The sequence below is a fragment of the Pseudoliparis swirei genome, chromosome 3, assembly GCF_029220125.1.
Source record: "Pseudoliparis swirei isolate HS2019 ecotype Mariana Trench chromosome 3, NWPU_hadal_v1, whole genome shotgun sequence".
In the NCBI taxonomy this organism is placed as follows: domain Eukaryota; kingdom Metazoa; phylum Chordata; class Actinopteri; order Perciformes; family Liparidae; genus Pseudoliparis; species Pseudoliparis swirei.
This window is the reverse complement of record NC_079390.1, coordinates 21411063-21432085: the sequence shown is the minus strand read 5'-3', so window position 1 is coordinate 21432085 and position 21023 is coordinate 21411063. Positions and strand designations below refer to the sequence as shown.

Genomic DNA, 21023 nt, shown 5'->3' with positions numbered 1-21023 from the left:
CCCTCGTTTTTTAATTTCCAACGGCATTTTATGAACTCCACCACATCAATTCATGCTCCCTGACCTTGTGAGCGAGACATAACCTCATCTACCATTCTAATCTGCTCCAGCACACTGCGGTATTTCACTCTCACATTGGCAGGAGCTCCCTCTGCATGTATGTGCAACCGACTTGTCAGCGACTGACGACTCACGTGACTCATGGTACCGAGGATGCCGAAGGTCGCCGAGACGACGGATGTGACAAAGTGTTTACATGTGCTTTTACCAGTGGACAGGAACAGTTGTTTCCAGGGTGGAAGTCCTGTCGTTGTCCAACCGATCCATCCGAAGTAGACTTGGTCTCGCATCTCATACTCTGACAGTTGCTCCGAGTGTCTAATAAAGGCACGAATGGGTTCACATCGCCGTTAGTTGAGAGCCTGGTGTGTATCAGATGCCTAAGGAGGGGGGCGACCAAGCAGCGATATTTGATGAGTGTGATCGCAAAATTGGTCCGCACCCAATGTTGAGTCTTTTAAAAGCTGAAATGGCGAATATCGGAGAACCAGAACTTGTCTATGAAATTGTTTATTCTTGCAGGAAGAGTCACCGTTACACGGGGTCTCTCAGAAATCTGCCAAGGGTGCACTGAAGACTCACCGTTACACGGGGTTTCTCAGAAGTCTGCCAAGAGTGAACTGAAGCGTAACCGTTACAGAGAGTCTCTCAGGAGTTTGCCATGGGTGAACTGAAGAGTCAATGAAACAAGACATGTAACATTCAAGGGAAACAAGGAGGATCCAGAAGGAGACATTCATCTTTAGGTCCCTTGATGAGTACACATTGAAAGATCCTGGGAATTATAACACCTATCAATGAGTCTTCGTCGTGTCCTTTGTTATAATCTGTCTCCACAAGTGATTGTTTCTTTGACAAAAAGGTACAGGGCATGCTATGCAATATGAAAAGTAACCTTTACAGGACATACAATGATTTACATAGCCCCTTCAAAGTGTCAAAGATAATATAACTTTGAATTTATATAATTATAAGTACACGGGTTGGGGTACAAATGCCTGTGCACAAACAGTACAGCTATGGTTCCCCCCCCCCCCTGGCTGCAGTTCTTTATAATACCCTATTTTCTCCTCAATACCCATAATTCCCAACCACCAATGGCTCGGATAAGGGTAAACAAAAACATTTCTCAGTCTAGCAGATTCACAGTGGGAATGCTATTTTTTGGGGGGTTTATAAAGACTGTTAATCTTTCTTCTCCAATTTTACTTTGTTTTAATTACCCCGCTCACCCGGGGTGATTTTCTATATCCGACACATTTCTCTCTCTGCCCATGTTTCCCCTTCCTCTTCCTCACCCCAGTATTCTGTCTCCGATGCTGCTGTTCCTTATCAGTGGCACTCGCTCGCCTCCATGAAATACCATCAAGTGAATCTTCATGAGGCCTCCAAACACCACTGATTTATCCTGCTGCATGCTTCATAAGTTCCTGATTGATCTCAGCTGCTGACGACAGAAACACGGAGGGAGGGACGAGCGAGAGAGAGCAAAGAGAGGGAAGGAATGAGACGGAGAGAAAGGAACAGAGAAATGAGGGCAGGAGGGGAGGGGAGGGAGGAAAGGAGCAACAAAGGAGAAGAAGAAAGGGAACATGGAGGGCAGAGAGAGATATGCAGAATCAAGAAGTGGAGTGAAGAAACGAGGCGTTGAAACAAATGGAGGGAGCTAGGGAACGAAAGAAAAAAAGCTGAATAAGAAGAAAGGAATGCAATGAGGACAGAGGAGATAGGTAAGAGGGATGAGTAAACTAAGAACAGAAGTCAGAAGAAAACGAGGGGAAGGAACGGTGGCGTAAAATACCAAATTGTGGCAAAAAGTAAAAAGGCAGAAATAGAAAAGAAAATCAAGTAGGAATGGAAAGAGCGTGGAAATGAAATGAAGGAGGCAGAGGGAAGCTAAATGAGGACAAGAGGGGAGTGGAGGATGAATGCAAGGAGGAAAGAAAACAAAGGGCTAAACAAGGGAAGAAGAACAGGAGCACATGAAAAATTACCCTCGGATGAAATTGGTATTACAGAGTAAAGGAAGCAGGGAAGGAAGATAAAGATGAAAAGAAGTGAGTAGTAAATTAATGAAGGAATGTATGGAATAATGCGAGGGTTAAAAAGGTGAGAGGTGAGGAGAGCAGGAGGCAAGTAGGAAAGGCAATGGATGGAAGAAGGCTCCTTGGGGAGGGAGTATAAAGGAAATGAGATTAGGTTATAAATATACTGTGGGCGAGAAGGAAGACAATTGGGAAGGGAAAGAAATATAGAGGAATAAAGTAAGTTTACCACCGAGGTCAAATTTTGGAAACCGCAATGATGGAATAATTTGAATGGAGGAGGCGTAATATTTTGTCTGGAGGAAGTCGAAATAAAACCCTCAGGATGGGTTTTATCGATCCCTCATGCAGTCTGTTTGTACATGTTTACGAGGCAAATAGAGCGAGAGGAAGGCGATGCGACGAGAGGAGGAAGGAGGAACAGAGTGGTGTAAAGAGCGAGCGCAGATGCGGCGGGCGGTGTGCGAATGAATGCAGGTGGGCCGCATCGATCCGAGTCTGCCGACTCCTCATCGACTGAGCCGCAGATGAGGACTGATTACACCGCGGTTAAGAGGCACATGAAAGGAAATGGTAGTAATGGTTCGACAGATTCCCTCCACCCCCCACCCCCTGTAACCATTAACGGCTTTGAGAACAGCGCCACGGATGAAGCAGTCTGTCCGATGCGTGACCTGCGAGGTGTGGAAGGTCGCACATAAAAATAGATCATAATGTCAGACGTGGTGTTTGTGTGTCTCAGGTCTTAGTGAAACCCAGAATTAATGTTAGACACTAACATTTAGATTCAACCACATATCTTCACAACAAGGTGGTTGTTGGCGCACCACAGCGGCAGTTGCCGGACCTCCTGGCTCATCGTTGTTATTGATGAGGCCCACCACCGTTGTGTCGTCTGAAAACTTGATGATAGTGTTGTAACCATGTGCAGTCGTGGGTGCACAGGCAGTAGAGGAGAGGACCCAGCACACAGCCCTGTGGAACGCCAGTGCTAAGAGTGAGGATAGAGGAAGGGTCTGTTGGTTAGGAAATACAGTATCCAGCTGCAGAGGGGGGTGTTGATCCCACGGTCACCTAGTTTGGTATTCAGTTTGAATGGGATGATGTTGTTGAATGCTGAACTGAAATCAATGAACATCATTCTCACGTAAGTGTTTTTAATGTCAAGGTGGGAGAGGGCGGAGTGAAGCGCTGTGTCGATGGCATCTTCTGCACATCTATTCTGGCGGTAGGCGAATTGGTGGGGGTCGAGTGTGGGTGGTAAGCAGGTTTTGAGATGAGCACAGGACCAGCCTCTCCAGCCATTGTTCAAGTGTACAGAGAAGTGAACCTTTTATTGAAAAATAAAGGTGTTTAAATGGTCACTGTGTATGGATTGATTATTAAAATCTCTGAGTTTATTTTCATGCTAAAGCTAAATGAATGGAAGGTAGGATATCAATCATAAACTCAGTTTTCCTCGGAAAAATGCTCAGCAGCGATGTGAAGTACATACCAGTCATAGTTAGTGAGCCATAACATTAAAGGGTAATACTTAAATTAAAATATGAGGTGAAAAATTACCCCCTTAAGACCTTTTCAATGTCAAGATACTGCCTCTCTTCATCCTGTGTGCATGGAGCACAGGGTAACGAAGATAGTGGGCCAATTGTTGGTTTGATCAATTTTTTTGATGTACAACCATCGATTAAAAATTTAAACTCTGAACAAATACTGCTAACGCCATTTTAAAAAATATATATTTATCAGTCCCTGGTTATGTGGTGTGCCTGCTTGGGTCTATTTTTTAAGTCCAAGTCATTATGAAGTTGTTTCCTCATGCATGAGCCAGACATCCATATGCAGCCATAAATAGATGTTGACGCACGCTGCTCCAAAACCAGGTTTCGACATCAGTGTCGGAATATTTAACAGAAACAAATTAGACTCTATTCAGTTTGGTGAATTGTATGACAGATTGACTGCTGCTGAAATGATTCAGTCTCATGAGAATGAAAAAGAGAAATAACTCGTTATATATGTTGATTGAATATCTGATAATTATTCCAAAAGTAAAAAATTGATTTTGCTCAATTAACATACACCAGTTTAACACGTTTAACAGTTTAATACTTTATTTAATTTACAAAGATATGCACCTTCTCACAATAAAAAGGTGTTATGCATACAGTGGTGTTTTTTTATGCTATTGACAGTTTTCCCGAATTACATTTTAAAATCTCAATTAATCAAAATATCACAATATATCACGATACATATCGTATTTCCAGTATTGCATATCCATATAAAGTGAGAAAGGCTCCTCTACTTTTAATTTTTTTAAATTAATATGTTACAACGCAGCCTGTAACGTGTCGTTTTCAGTAAAGCAGGACGGATAAAAAATGACAATTAAATCAGCTGCAGCAGACTCATCAGAATTATTTTGCTGCGAGCATTCAGAAACTTTTTTATGTATGAATTATTTTTAAGATGCACAGTATGCAAAAAAATGACCTGAAATGAGCTTAAAAAAACATAGCCACACACTCACACACACACACACACACACTCGCTGCCTTGCTAATCAGCTTGGCCCGACACTCTTGAAGTGGATGTCCCCAGCAGGCCTCTTTGCAGAGGAGTATCAAACGTCCTGCTCGCTATCATTCTTTCCCATTAGAGGCTCAGGACTTCATTACCGCCGGCTGCAGCCTTCAAACACGTGCAGACAGACAGGCAGGCGGACATCAAGGTTCAGGCTCTTAACTTATCTTTTACAATCTTGGTTGGAAATTGAAGGACGTTGCCCACGGTGTGCTCAGTAATGTCCATCTGCCTGTGTGCCCGTCTCACTTTAGCGTGGTCTGTCGCCGCCGCTGTGTCTGCGCCGCACGCCGCCGTGCCCCTCTCTGCATTGCTGCTCATCATTTAGCCTTTATATTTGTTTGCCCTATGATGGGATGACTTTCATGTCCCTTTGTGCAATAACATTGCCACTACTGCCACTTACACTTGAAAGTAATGCAACACATGACGTCACTTCTATGTTTACACCGCAGGATTATAATGAAATAATGGATTTTTTTTCTTTTTTTCACAAAAATATATACATACTTCTATTAAATATGGAATTTTCTAAATATGATCACTTATATAGAAATGTTTCCAATAGTTTTTGGATGACATTTCATGTCACTTTGTAGCTCAGTATACTTTTCTTTGTGCGAGTCCAACGCCACGTTAGCAATTCTTTGAAGGAAAGAAACCGAATGCTAGGTATAACGTGTGTCAAGTCCGCCCTCTTGGTTTAGCGCGTTAGCATGCTAATTGCAAATTGCAGCTGAGGACGATGGGAAGTGTGCTTTTATTTTTTCAGGTCTTGAACAATTTGAAATTTGGACAATGATGATGCTTCTTAATGAAATGTCAGAGGGTCACCACAGTTACCTCGATGTCCCCTGGGGCCACCACGAATGTCCGTACGAAATGTAATTAGAACCCATCCACCTGCTAATGAGATTTTTCAGCATCGGTCCAAAGTGTTGGACATTGCCATTTGAGGAATCACTAGTGCATTCCCATGAATGGCATTGACCTATCATTGAGTACCGGGGTGTACAACACAAATTGGCTGGACTCAGTATCTGACATTCATACAAAGATAGAACCTCAGGGAACTTCTTGGATCTGAAGCTGATTTGAAAAAGGGTTGGACTCTATGACACATCAAAAGAAAATCTAAATCGGAACACATTACAATGTAAAAGGGGGGGGTTGACGGAGTCGAGGTTTGGAGGTGGCAGTCGATTTAATCGCCTTTGTCCCCTGACTGATTACCACTGTCCTGGCTCATATCGCTCAACTATGGTGGTTATGACTATGACGTGTGTGTGTGTGTGTGTGTTAGAAGAGAGAGAGATGCGGAATAGAAAGTGGTAAGTTTCATATTCTACCTCGGAGGGATATAGTTTATCAGTAAAGATAAATCATTCACATTGGTTGCAGACATTAGGCATCGTCAGTGCTACTTTGTGTCATGCCTGATCAGTAATTCATTGAGAAAGTCAAAAAGACAAAAACATAAAACTGAGCTATAAACGATGGCTATAAAACTAAAGTTAACTCTCGAGAGCGTTGTCGCTTATTGTTTGTTTAGCATCCATTTCTCAGTCGGCGAGATTCAAAACTGCCATGGAGCTAATTTGCTGTTCGGAAAAGACCGAAGAAATACTAAATGGCAGGCTCTGAGCAAGAGACGTTTAAATGTGAGGCGCTGGGCCAGGAGAATCCAGATAAGTTGGTCATTTGAAGAAGAGAAAAAATGCCCAACAGGTCTATGGTTTCAATCCCAATCAAGACCTCCTCGGAGATCTTCCAAAAAACCCACTGGCAGTGCTTCCAGAAACACACACACACACACACACACTGTTGCTTCTGTATTATTCTCTGTGGGATGACAGCTCGTCACTGGGTGCAGACCAGGATGGATGTTGCCGCCGACGCTGTCCTCGGTCACCGATGCCCCACCGGCGTTGTTCGAGTGTCTGTCGCCGTATCACCCATCACTGTCGGGGCTCGCCTGTCACTCCGGTGTGGCGGTGTCTTTCGCGCTCGGTCAGCATATTTAGGTCGGTGAAGGTACAATTTTTTTTTTTTAAAGCAAGAAGAAAAAGCAGAAGTCGGCAGGTGATTTGACCCGCGCTGAATGATTGATTGACCTGCAGTGTGTCACGTCTCTCCTCCTGTACGCGCCAGCGAGTGGAACTTGAGTTGAGCGACAGAGACCCATTTGTCACCGGGCTCACGGCACAGTTAGCTTCTCTTTCTCCTCCTTTTTCTTCCCCCTTTGGCCTGTCCTTTCTGCTTTTCCCCCCTCCATTTCTCCATCTCCCCTTTTCTCAGTGTCGCTCCCCTTTCCTTCCACATTCAGCTCTGACTTTGATCTCTCCGACTTCCTCCCTCTTTACTTCCTCTAATCCGCCGGCCGCGTATTCTATCTGACAGCACGGACTTACTGTTGAGGTGGAAGCTGTTGATTTGCTTGTGCCATTCAAAGGAGAAAGGGCAAAGCTTCACAGCGGGGGGCTGGCTATTTATCAGAAAGGGCTGCTGGCTACACACCACCAGTCTGACTGCAATCCCAAAAGGGAAGTTTATTGTGAACTCTGAGGCGGAGGAAATGAGAGCGAGAAAATGATGGAATGAGAATAAAAGATGATATGGGGAAAAAGAGAGAGAACTATTTAATGGATGAATATTAAACGGCGGCTCTTCCGCATGATTCACCTCCAGGAGTCTGTCGTCTCTTCTAATGACTGCTACACCAAGAGCACGAGCTCCATGTTGGCTTTATTTAGTCGTCATTTGAGTGTCTCCTAGCATGGTGATGTCATTGTTTTGGTCCATCAGGCACTATCGGATGGATTACAACTCATGGTCCCCAGAGGATGAATTGTAATGACTTGTATAATCCCCTAATGTGTTTTCTAGCGCAGACAACAGGTCAAAACTTTAATTATGAATGCTAAATATGACTGTTTGCTAACTCTATTAGCATGCTAGTTGTGTTGTCCTCAATCTTTCCGCATAAACAGACTTAACAGACTGAATATTAATTCGCTAAAAGTGCAATACTAAACATTCTAAGCAAGCTGACAGGATATACGTTACATATTAAATATTAAACATTAGCTGAAAATAGGCCAAATGTTACTTTCTAAATAGTATATATTAGCATTCCAACAAGCTAAACGCTAAATGTCAGCATTCTGAGTTATAATGCTACATTCAGTTAAAAAGGTGCAGTTTAATGACCAGACTGATAAAAGTTTAAATCATTTTGGATTGAGACAACAATGAGACATTTCCAGGTGCACCAGTGTCAGAAAAAACTTAACTTGTATTCTTTTAAACATCTAAGAACCGGCGAGCGTGGATCCAGACACTTTGTAAATGTTCATCTTCACAATATTTTGCATTTATTTTTGATTAAAGGAAGCATTCCCAGTCAAAATGCATTACGGAAAAAGCTAACATCCCTGAATAGTGTCCGACTTTACTGACATGACTTCATGTTAAGCATCACGACAGCACAGTGACCTCAACATACCAGATTGTATCCATTCTTAACAGTTCAAAAAAAATACAAAACATAACTTTAATTGGTTCACAACATCAACATATTTAAGTTAATTTCATTGCATTTCTGTACAAGTATGTTCACGTTTGAGTGTATACACAAAAATAAAGACTCACAGAACAGGTGGTATTAAAAACTGAAGATAAGGCATGTCCAGATATATTAGTCTAAAGTGAGCCTTCACACATATTTTATAAACAGCTACTATTTCCACTTTTTCATCCTTAACATGACCACACACACAACAGTTAGATTTGGTATCAAACTGCACTCACGGACTTCAAAGTGTTAATTTACTGAACATTCAAACAGGAAGAGATGCATCACCGAAAGTGGAGCTGCAAACAGCGTGAACACAGCGTTAAAATGTATTGTTATTTTTGATAACCGGGATACGGCGAGCCTGCCGGAGAATCGCTCACGACGCTATTTTTGTGTCCACGGTTACCGGCGACAACCTTTTCTCTCAGTTTTCAAGCCATTCTGGGAAATGTAGAATATCACCAATCAGAGGGGGAAAGTGGGAAACCCGATGATGGTAAATTAAAACACTTTATCACAAAATCACCACAGAACACACAGAACATCACAAATCTGCCTCATCCAGCAGATTGAGGGGGGTTCCTCACACAAGAGGAGAGCCATACGTCCGGTCAGTCACCAGATTAGACAACCCGACAATCATCTCAGATTCTTTTTCGCTCCCCGTTTTGGATCGTGCTCCTCTGTGTGGTATAATCTCCACGGAAAGAGTTCATGCAATATCTTTGAATACCAATCATCTCAGATTATTTTTCTCCCCAGCTGTCGAATTTCTTCTGAAAAGCTTCAAGTCTTCTTTGTGACTGTGATCGTGCCGAACGGTCATCATTTACATCCGTGAATTAAACACGACTTCATTTAGAGTCGTGTCGCCACCGGTTAATTACATGCAGCAGGACTCTTCTCTTCCATTAGTGCTTCTGTTTTTAAAACATACATCTACACTAAGTGCCTTACAGATAGCTGTGTGACTGCGCATGCTAATCCAGCTCACGTGTGTCGGGGAGTAATGCGACAATTAATATTCAAGTTTTAGTTTCTGCGTGCCCGTGCTTGTATAAATTTTGCAACACCTGCAAGAAAAGTGACTTTAATTATGAAGCGAGAGCTTCAAAAATTGGAAATATGATATTTTTTAAATACAATTCATGTATTTAAACAAAAATGTGTGAGCGATTAATCGGGAAATTATTTTTCAGAATAAGCATTAAGGCCGATTAATAAAATGTCTGTCATTTGAGAGGGATCTAGGATGGCTTTGCTGAGATTTCTTTGAGTTTCTTTTAAAGTTGACCACTAGAAACCACTGATACACATCTAGTGCTACAACTAGTATGTGTACCTTTAAAACAACAGCGTATTGATTGCTAAAAGATTGTAAAAATAATTTTTTTCCAGAGAAAAGGATCTAAATCATATTCAACAATACAAACTCTTTCTTCACTTGAAGAAGGTTGTAATGACGTGTTCAGTTTCCCCGAGTAATAAGAAGACACTGTGACTCATGAATGAAGCAGCGGCTGAGCGGATGTGACGTCCTAACACTGTTCTTCACGCCTCAACAAGATACGTCTTTTCAAAATGCAGAATATAAATTATTTTTAAAGTTAGATTTTTTCCCTTTGCACCGCCGGTCTCCGCTTTAATTTACCAAAGGAAGACACATTTGACATGTTCTTGAATAAACTATGGCTACATCTGTGCACTAGTATATCCTTGACTACTATTGTTGGAGACAGATAAATGAAGGATTTATTTACATATACAGGACTGTCTCAGAAAATTAGAATATTGTGATGAAGTTCTTTATTTTCTGTAATGCAATTAAAAAAACAAAAATGTCATGCATTCTGGATTCATTACAAATCAACTGAAATATTGCAAGCCTTTTATTCTGATTTATTGCTGATTATGGCTTACAGCTTAAGAAAACTCAAATATCCTATCTCTAAATATTAGAATATCATGAAAAAGTATACTAGTAGGGTATTAAACAAATCACTTGAATTGTCTAATTAACTCGAAACACCTGCAAGGGTTTCCTGAGCCTTGACAAACACTCAGCTGTTATAAATCTTTTTTTTACTTGGTCTGAGGAAATATTAAAATTTTATGAGATAGGATTTTAGAGTTTTCTTAAGCTGTAAGCCATAATCAGCAATATTAAAAGAATAAAAGGCTTGCAATATTTCAGTTGATTTGTAATGAATCCAGAATGCATGACATTTTTGTTTTTTTAATTGCATTACAGAAAATAAAGAACTTTATCACAATATTCTAATTTTCTGAGACAGTCCTGTATATATAGATTTTTTCATTATTGCCCGGACCACCACCAATCATTAGAATCTTTCCTGGAGGGAGTTTCCTCTGTGCCGTGTGGATCTCAGTATTTCATCACCTCTGAGATACTTCAGGCCACAACTGATGACATCCACCCCTGGTCTGACTACCGCCTCATAAACACACACACACACACACACACACACACAAATGCACATGGACACACAGCTGCTCACACAGACACATTCATCTTTAATGGCATCATTTATTCCCCCCCCCCCCCCCTGGTCCATGAACATGTCAGCGCGGAGACGTATCGCTGCTGTCTGCTCAGTATTCATGTGGGGCCCGTGAGCGGGAAAATCAGATAGATCACGTTTTATTCACAGAGGTGGAGTCGGAATACAAATATAGACAACAAGGGCACAAATATGAACATCTGCAGTCCCAAAAATCAATAATCTGTGACATTCAATGTCGATTCTGATCTCCAACACACAACTGATCAATACTGATATTGCTTTTTTAAAGAGATTCAACAATCTAGTATCCAATAATATGAATTACAAACCTCATATACACATGCACATATTGAATACATTACCTCATATTTGTTTGTATCACATCATTGTGACCGAGGTACTCTAAATGTGCATCATGAGGTCAAAAAAATCTGTCAAGTAAAAATCAACGTTGATGAATAGATTATTATGCATAAGGGTGGCGACGTGCATCGACCGAGCCGCAGTTCAAAAAACACGATATTAAGATGTAATTACCGAACGGCAACACTTTAAATGCATAATGCTATGAATAGTTAAAAAAATATATATATATTTGGTTGCATGAAAGACTGCAGTGACGTTAAAGGTTGAGCTCATTTCAGCAAATTTAATTACTTCCCTTATGGCTTCAGGATCAATTCAGTCCTATTCAATAACATGGTGTTGTTGTTGTTGTTATTTGTAATCATGATTGTGTCACAGAGCGTTTTTTAATATGCCAGAGTTTTGGATCGTGCCGCTCTGTGTGGCGCAATCTCCACGGAAAGAGTTCATGCAATATCTTTGCATACCGAACAACAGATGACAAAGATTACATAATCATTCATCAATGTATAACTCAAATAACCCTTTAGATTACAACATATCCAGGATGTGTTTTTTGTTGTACCATAAAAACTCAAATAATAATTAAATATAAAGATGGTCTGCTGACTGCATCATTGTGGTTGAACATCCTATGCGGGGGCGATATTAATGCTGGTGTGAATGAAATGACTTTGTATCTTTTTAACTGGCGATGTAAGGCGGAGTGACATCCAGACGCAAAGTGAAGAGCCTTTTGTTCTTGTTACTCCGACCGAGAGCCGAGATTTCAAATGCGAGACTTCTGTTTTATCTCCTCTCGCCTCGCTGCGCCGAGGCCTCCACTTCACTTTACATCCCGCTCTCTGTACTCCGGCTCTAACCGACTGAACACGTATTTAAATGTCACCGCAGCTTTCATGAGCTACGAGGGATGGAGATTGTTTTCTTTCTTTTGTGAGCCCAGTGTTTTGTGTTGTTGTTGTTGATTTGAATCAACAACCAGGGAAATTAATCAGATTCTGAAATGTTCGGCATATTTTTGCGTACTGCAAAAAAAATTGGATCGCGGTACTTCGGTAATTACCGAGTTATTACACCCGTCATATGTTTGACAAACGTTCAACGCCATAGCTTGTACGTTTTGTTTGGTGATCCTTGATGTATATTTACAGACAGTATAGAACAAGAGTTCAATTCAAAAACAAAGAGGAGAGGAGGGCATGTTTCTATCCCACAGCCCCACTTTGCATGAAGATATTGTATTTCCCTGACACTCTTTTGACAGGTGGAGCTGTGTTATGAAGAGCTCCCTGGAAGGACTGAAATGTTGTGAATGTCTCAGGGGAGACGAGGGAAACTCGCCCATTAAATACCTTTTTAACTGAAAAATGCTCAAACTTGTCAAAGTTGTTCCGCCACAGCTAAATCTGTCCCGTTGGCTCGCGCAGAAACGATTTAAACAAGAGAGAGTTGTTATTTTAAATGATGTGGCTGCACAATGTTATGACTAGCATAACTACTTCTGCGCTTCATGACGTCCATACCAATGTTCCCCACTCATTATGTATTCTACAAAGGCATCAGTACAACAGATAGTTCAATTCATAGGTTTAAGGGAGCGTGAGGGGGGGCGGGGCCTAACTAATGTTTAATAAAAGCCAGTATGATTGTGAATCTCGTTCTCTTGTCCCGACTAAATATGATCATGTTTTTCTTTGGGCGGCTATTTGAACTCGATGAAACAGGTTTTTCAAGCGTATAGAGATTTATAATGCCCTCATGGAGAGTCGCCTCACCGGCCACAAGAGAGGTTATGAATAAAAGAGATGGAAACCCATTCGTCTGAGCAGTAAAACACTGGCCTGTCACAGGGAAGGGAGCATATTCCATATTTCATATTTCATTATGTTGTTTTGAACTGCCAGTTGAACTGTGTCAGGGGCCACGGGCCCCGGTGCGGGCTATTATGAGAGGCCCTGCACACTCGTTACTGAGCGATGATGCACACGCACACATGATCACATAGAAACCTGGCAATAGACAACATTCACAGGAAATTTACCCAGCAGGCATCATTACATATTTGTACAGGACAAAAATGCTTAAGAAAATAAGAAATTACTAAATTTTGTGTACATTTTTTTAATAGTCTAATTATGGTTTTTATTGTTTGTGTAGAATAAGAAGCATATCATTTATTAGAGGTTAAAGGTCACTACTGACCATGAAGTAGATGGGTTCGCCTTTTTTGCAACATTTTCTGGATTTTTCCCAAAATAAAGTGTCTAAGGAGACAATACTTATAAGTTTGATGATATGTTCATGACTGATGCTTTCATCACTTGTGTGTGTGCTTTAAACTGACCTTCAAGATGAGCAGAGACCTAAAGTGGATTTTTCAAAAGACTACTTTTTTTGTGGATTTTCCACAAAAGAAAGTGTCTAAGGACACAACTTACAAGTTTGATGATATTTTCATGAATACCTGTTGCTTTCATCACTTTACTGCCTCAAAGCAGAATGTTCTTGTTTTTATGCGCTTAACCCTCCTGTTGCCTTTCGGGTCAATTTGACCCTATTCAATGTTTAACGTCGGTGTTCTTTGGGGTCAATTTGACCCCAGGCTGTTTTTCACTGTGTCAAAGATATAAGAAATATCAACTTTTTTATATATTTAAAGGGCTATTTAGGTAGTCAACAAACAAACATAAAGTACCTCACACTTAAACTTGGGAAACAATATTAATTCTAATAATTTTCTGGAGGTTTTAATTGCTGGGGTCAAATTGACCCCACGGGTAAAATATGTCAGTAAATGTAAAGGTAACAGGAGGGTTAAACTGATTTCTAGCCTGTAGAAAGTGGATTTGTCCTAAAAAAATCATATTTGCTGGATTTTCCACAAAAGAAAGTGTCTATGGTCACAATATTACAAATTTGATGATATTTTCATGAATACAGTTGGGCAGCACTCGTGTACCGCCCTGCGTGTTGTTAGAGAACCCCAAAATCGCTCACTTCCTTTTGCCTCGTGATGAAATATTTTGTTTTTTTGGTTTAAAAATATATTTTAAAAGTATTCTTGCGTATCAAACGCGTGCGAGTCTGAGCTATCGGTGCGGCGAGGTGAGGAGGGGGAGCTCTCCGGAGAGGCGTGGATGGATTGTCCGAGTCTCACAGACGATGTCCATTGATCGTACAGGAGGGGTCCGGGTGTTGGTTCCCGTCTGACGTTTTGTTTCCGTGGTTTCAGGGGCCGAAGGAGCCGTGTTCAGCAAATCGGTGGAGACGCCACACGTCAGGGCGGAGCCTTTCAAAGAGCTGAGGTGAGTCCGCGTCTGGTTGATATCACAACGTGAGCAATAAATCAAAACATATCTCACATATGGCATTCGAAAAACACAAACATACCTGAAAGAAATAATCACCTGCTTAAGAACACACAAATACATTTTTACGTTACAGTAAGTATATGTGATCCGAGTAGAGCTGAAGCCATTAGTCATAAAAAAACACTATCATTAATTTAATAACCAGCTAATCATAGAAGTCATTTGTCAAGAAAACTGACATATTCTTTTAATCTCCTCTAGATATGTGCCGTTATTTAATATGTATATAATACTATTGATGGAGTATAATATAGACTTTAAATGGATGGGTCCATCTCTGGCTACAGATACCTCACCCCTCCCCACCATCCCTTCCCTTTTCTATCAGTCCCTCTTCACTTCCAAATCAACATCAAATGTGCATTGACATCAGAGCCGAACATCCTGTTGTAAAGGGAGATGAAGCAAAGAGGCGTAAGACGCGAGAGAGAGAGAGAGAGAGAGAGAGAGAGAGAGAGAGGGAGAGAGGAGTAAAGAGAAGCAGAGAGGAACTAAAGGCCATCTTGCTCTGGGTTTACAGCATGTTGATGTCTTTTTCAATAGTTCATGAATCCAGTTTCATCCATTACAGAACGTATGCGTCATCCATCCGCGACCATAAAAGCCACAGCTATTCGATATTAGTTTATTCAAAGAATAGTAAATCAAATGATTATGTGGTTACTGTGATCATGAGTCCTTTGAATGAGGAAACAAGTCCCTCCTTACTTCCAAAACTGTCAATCAACCTCGTCTCCAGCCTCAACAGGCAGCTGGTTTCTAGCAGTCGAGCTCGGATGAACATCGGAAAGCAGACTGACGCCATTAGAGACCAGCTGGAGAACAAAGTGGAAAGTATGGCAGCTAAAAAAAAAAGCCCATATTTTTTCTTCGGAGTTGGCGGAGACCAAACGGAAGATTTTCTCGGTCAATCGGGAGAGGGTGAACGACGTCTCTGAATCAAAGTTGCCTTTATTCGTTGTATTTTCTTGCAAGAAGGAACGTTATGACACAACTGCTCATGGAAACTCTGTGACACGAGATTCAAATCAACAAAAGTGCCGAGTCCGGTTTGTTCGAGAACTTTCCTCTCCTCTGTCCGGAGGGGTCAGCTCCTTATCTGGATTGAGACCCAGAGACGTTGTATCTGCTTACCCGAACTCCCCAGTCCGGAATGCCATTGATTTTCCGATAGCAGGCTGGTCTGCTCCGGATTTTCCCGCTACACTAAATCACTCTTCCATAAAACTCCTGATCACTGTAGCTCCATTTTCCCATAACATGACAGTACTATATATTACCATTACAGTCCTCAGAGGGCACACACACACACACACACACAACACCAATGGGATTCAATTCAATTCAGTTTATTTGTATCGCCCATTTTCACAAATTACAAATTTGTCTCAGAGTGCTTCACAATCTGTACACATAGACATCCCTGTCCCAAAACCTGACATCGGATTAAGAAAAACTCCAAAAACAACCCTTCACAGGGAAAAAAGGGAAGAACCCTTCAGGAGAGCAACAGAGGAGGATCCCTCTCCAGGATGGGCAGGTGTAATATATGTCATGTGACCAGAAGGAATCATTATACACAAATTAAAACACAGTAACAACACAATCAATGAGTATGACAGAGTGTATGAATAGTTGGTAGTCGGCATGGACCACGATCCAGACCTCCGTGATCCATCAGGCAGATGGAGGTAGAGAGGAGGAGTGGGCGGAGTCTCAGCAGGGCCATGGCATAGTTGATGAGGATGTTTCTCCGTGGGATCATGAGGACTTATAAAAGGTGATAATGAATCAGGGCTGCAAGCAACAATATAATATATATATAATACAATATATATACATATATATATATATGTATATATACAGTATAACACAAGCATACGGTCAGCAGAAGCAAATTCAAGTGCAAGCGGGCGCTCTTTGAGTGCGACGATATTTACATGATCATCTGTCTTGCTCTCAAAGACCACGCTCTTGAATAAAAACACCCCATAATTGTCCACTTCTTCTGCCCCTAAGTGGTGACAACACGACAATCCACGTTGACCACCGTTTTCATTTGAACATGAGGGAGCAAATTACAGCCTCCTTCCAGCCCTGAGAGTTTGATAATCACAAGTGTTGGGGTGGACCGTGTCTTTAAGGCAGACAGGTGTCACAGGTCAAATTAAATTGTGTGTGTGTGTGCGTGTGTCTGTGTGTGTATAGTTCTGTGTAGAGAGCCAAGGAAGTCTCCTTGATGTAAACATCTTGTTTGTCATCGTTTTCCAGGCTGTGCTGTCAGATGTGACGGCAGTCACTCAGAGCGGGAGACAGAGAGGGAGAGAGAGAGGGGGAGAGAGGGAGAGAAAGAGGGAGAGAAAGAGGGAGAGAGAGAGAAAGAGGGAGAGAGAGGGGGAGAGAGGGAGGGAGAGAGAGCAGGAGAGAAAGAGGGAGAGAGGGAGAGAGAGGGGGAGAGGGAGAGAGGGGAGAGAGAGAGAAAGAGAGAGAGGGGGAGAGAGATTTTTTTTGATTTTTGAAAAAAGACTTTATTTACATTTTTTCCATTACAACATTTCTTTAAAAATAAAGTGTTTTAAAAAATCAAATTGGTTAAAATAAAAGCACACAAACAAAACAAAAAAACCTTAAAACAAAAGAAAAACATGTTTTACCTAATAAAAAGTGGTGCAAACTCCAGCTCCTCTTCCACCACAGAACAAACAATATCTTTAAAACACCAGCGTTGTTTAAAAGCATCCAGGTCTCCAATGTGTTTATAAAATCTGAACTCCAGCCAGAGTCTGGCTCTGATGTTACAGAGCCACACTGCCCTGGCTTCCTGCCCCTCTCTGTTTTCCACCGGGACTTCCTAGTTAAATAAATGGCCATTTTGGCTTCGCGGATAAAAATTAAGGAGCTGCCATTTTCTTTTCCGTCTTTTTGTAGGCAGCTCCCATGATAAAAACCTTCTCTGTAAAAGCCACATTAAAAAGACTAAAACCAATGTTAAAAGAGCGAAGAAACTCAAAAGTCTCTTACACTCGTTAAAAACATGGTAAATAGTCTCCCGGAGGTCACAGAAGGGGCACTGGCTCAGGACAGCAGGATTGATTACCGAAATGAAAGCGTTGGACGCGACAGCACCGTGTAAAATCCGCCACTGGAGGTCAGCGGTCCTTTTCTTTAGGGGAGGCTTGTATAGGACCCCCCACTGCGGGCCAGGGCCTCCATGCCCAAGTCTCTCTGACCACACAGTGGGCGGTCTGTTGCACAGTCTGGACCTGTTGATGCTCTTCACGAGGTTAAAATACAAAGTCTTCTTGTCTGCTTTGTTCAGTGTGCAGATTTTTGGGTGGCTCGTTCTTAGCAGGGGGCCGGTGAGTCCCCCTAGCCCCGGGCTGAGGGAGATGTCTGGGAAGGGGTCTGCAGGGTCCGGCTCTGCTCTCTGCTGGCTGTAGTCGTTGAGGAGGCTCCTCTCCAACCCGGTCAGCCTCTGCCTCCACAGCTCCAGGAGCCTCCTCGCCACCCGGTCGGAATGCATCCCCAGCAGGGAGCCCAGGGCCGGGGGGTCGCTCAGCGTCTGCTGCTAATGTCCAGTCGTGCATTATAAATTAATGGTTCTCTCAACAACCAGAACAGAGAGTCAGACTGTGGGCACCTTTCGTGCTTAAAAAGGGCCCACGACTTAAAAACACCCTGATAAAAAGGAGGCAGCCCACTTAGTTTTAAAATGCTGGAGTCTATTAAAAACAGAGCAGTATCCAGCCCCAGGTTGTCAGCACGTCTGAGGATGCAGCTGGCCACGTCTCGCCACACTAAAAACCCCGGAGTCGTTAAAAACTTCTGAACAAACTGTAATCTAAAAGTGGCCGTCCGGCTGGCCAGGTGGACAAGGCCCTGTCCCCCCTCTCTGGCTAAAACAGCACCCCTGTGGCACCCAGTGTAGACCCTCCCAAAAGAAATCCACCATCTTCTTTTGTATGTTGGCTAAGAAGCCAGAGGAGGGTCTAACACGGTCAACCTGTGCCACAGTTGGGATGCAATAAGATTGTTTAAAACCAGTACTCTACCTTAAAAGACATCTGGGGAGCAGCCACTTCCACTTGGAAAGTTTCCTCTATCTTCTCTGTGACGCCTCCCAGTTCTTCTGGACCATGCTCGGTTTCCCAGGTATATTCCTAAATATTTAAAACCGTCCTTTTCCATATGAGCTTTTGTGGAAGAACCGGAGGCGCCACGCCACTCCCCACAGCGAGGGCTTCGCTTTTCTTCCAGTTCACCTCGCTGATGATGCCGTGCTAAAATGCTGTACTATTCGATTTAAAAGGTTTACATCATTTTGATTCTTGATAAAAACAACAACGTCGTCGGCATATGCCGATAAAATCATTCCTTTACTAAAACCAGGTAAAACCAAACCATGTAGGCTAGAGCGTATTTTAATGAGGAGGGCTCGAGGAGAGTGCGTAGAGCATCCCGGACAGAGCACAGCCCTGCCGGACCCTCTACCCACTCTAAAAGGAGCACACAGCCTGCCGTTTATCTTCAGCACACTCTCAACATTACTGTACAACACCTTGATCTTAGCTATGAAGCCAGCGCTGAACCCAAACTTCCCCAGAACTTTCCAGAGGAAGCCGTGTTCAACGCGGTCAAAAGCCTTTTCCTGATCTAGAGAAATCAGACCAGTGTCCATACCCAACGAGCTGGAGACCTCCAAAACGTCCCGAATGAGGTGGACGTTGTCCACCATGGACCTGCCGGGCACACAGTAGGTCTGGTCCCGATGGAGGACCTGCTCCATAGCTCCCCTCAGCCTGGAGGCGAGGACCCTGGACAGAAGCTTGTAATCCACACACAGCAGAGACACAGGGCGCCAGTTACCGATGTCCTGCGGGTTTCCTTTCTTTGGCAGTAGCGTCAGCACTGCCCTCCGACAGGACATCGGCATGGAACCAGAGGCCAGACTCTCATTGAAGACGTCTAGGATGTCCCTTCCGAGGACATCCCAGTATTTCTTGTAGAATTCAGCGGGGAGGCCGTCGATTCCGGGGGCGCGCCCTCCTGCATTCCTGCAGGGCAGCTTCCAGCTCTTGGGGTTATGGGTCTGTCGAGCTCCTCATTAGTCTCCTCGGAGACCTGAGGCAGCTCCCACAGAGCCCCTCCGCCGACTCTCCCTCCTCCCTATACTCAGTGGCATAAAGGGAGGAGTAAAACCCCACCGCTCGCTTCCGGATCTGGCTTGGCTCCACAACCGACTGCCCTCGTCCGTCAGCAGTGAGTGGATCACTCGCCTGCCCACTCCTCTTCTCCAGGCCGAAGAAGAAGCTAGAGGGAGTGTCCATCTCCGCGATGGTCTGGAATCGGGACCTGACCAGTGCGCCTTGCACTTTTACTTGAACAGGTCGGAGAGCCGCCTTTTTACTTTTGAGGACTTCAATATGTCCTCGATCTCCTGTGGACTCGCTTAAACTTTCTAGGTCCACTATCTCAGTCTCCAGGTCCTTCATAGATCTGGTGACATCTCTAGTGACGTTGAAAGTGTGCTGCTGACAAAGGAGCTTAATTTCCACCTTACCACGGTCCCACCACTGCCTAAGATTATTAAAATCACTCTTCCTCAGCCTAAAAATGCCCCAAAATAAAACAACACCTCTCTAAAATTCCTATCGAAAGTTAAAACTGTATTAAAATGCCAATATGCGCTCCTGGGTAAAAAATTCCTAATAAAAACATGACATAAAACCAAAGAGTGATCAGTAAAACCAGCCGGAACAATGCTGCACATTTTAAAAATATTAAAATGGTGCTTAAAAACATAAATACGGTCTAACCTGGCTGAGGAGATCCTTCCCTCCCTAACGTGGGACCATGTGTACTGTCGGCAGTCCGGATGCATCCTTCTCCACACGTCCACCAGGCCGTGAGAATGGACCAGCCTCCTCAGCACCTGCTGTGAAGCTGGATGTGGCTCTGTGTGGTTTCTGTCATTAAAATCATCCTCTGTGCAGTTAAAATCCCCTCCCAAGAATAAAATCCTCCGAGGCACAGTCATTTAAAACATCATTAAGTTTGGATAAAAACAGCTGCCTCTCTGTCCCAGTTGTTGGAGCATAGATATTTATAAAAACCACGTTAAAAAGGTCGAACCGTGCTTTCACAAAGAACAGCCTCCTCCACGATGTGTTTGACCTCCAGTGACCGCGGGCTGAAAGCCCTGGAGAAGAGGAAGCCCACCTCCGCTGAGGTTGGTGTTGTGGCTCAGAAGGACTTCCCCCACTCCCTCCTCCAGTCCGCCTCGTTGGTGCTGTCGCTGCGTCTCTTGTAAGAAGAGAACATCGTTGGCCTTCATCTTGTTAAATTCATAAATTGATGTTCTCTTCTTACTGTCCCTCGCTCCATTTACGTTTAAAACTCCGACTCTGAATGTGTTCATTAAAAGAAAAGAGTTTAAAAAACAAATAAAACTTAAAACCAACAAATCAAATAAAACACACATTGGAGCTCT

The 21023-nt window shown here is 42.9% G+C and overlaps 1 protein-coding gene across 1 annotated transcript in view; it reads left to right on the top strand.

Moving 5' to 3' along the window:
• Nucleotides 1–21023, top strand: part of sgcd (sarcoglycan, delta (dystrophin-associated glycoprotein)) — a 117738-nt gene that overhangs the window by 79668 nt on the left and 17047 nt on the right. Inside the window, exon 6 of the mRNA XM_056443936.1 lies at nt 14395–14467. Coding sequence (XP_056299911.1) covers nt 14395–14467 — 73 coding nt within the window. The remainder of the gene's footprint in view (nt 1–14394; nt 14468–21023) is intronic.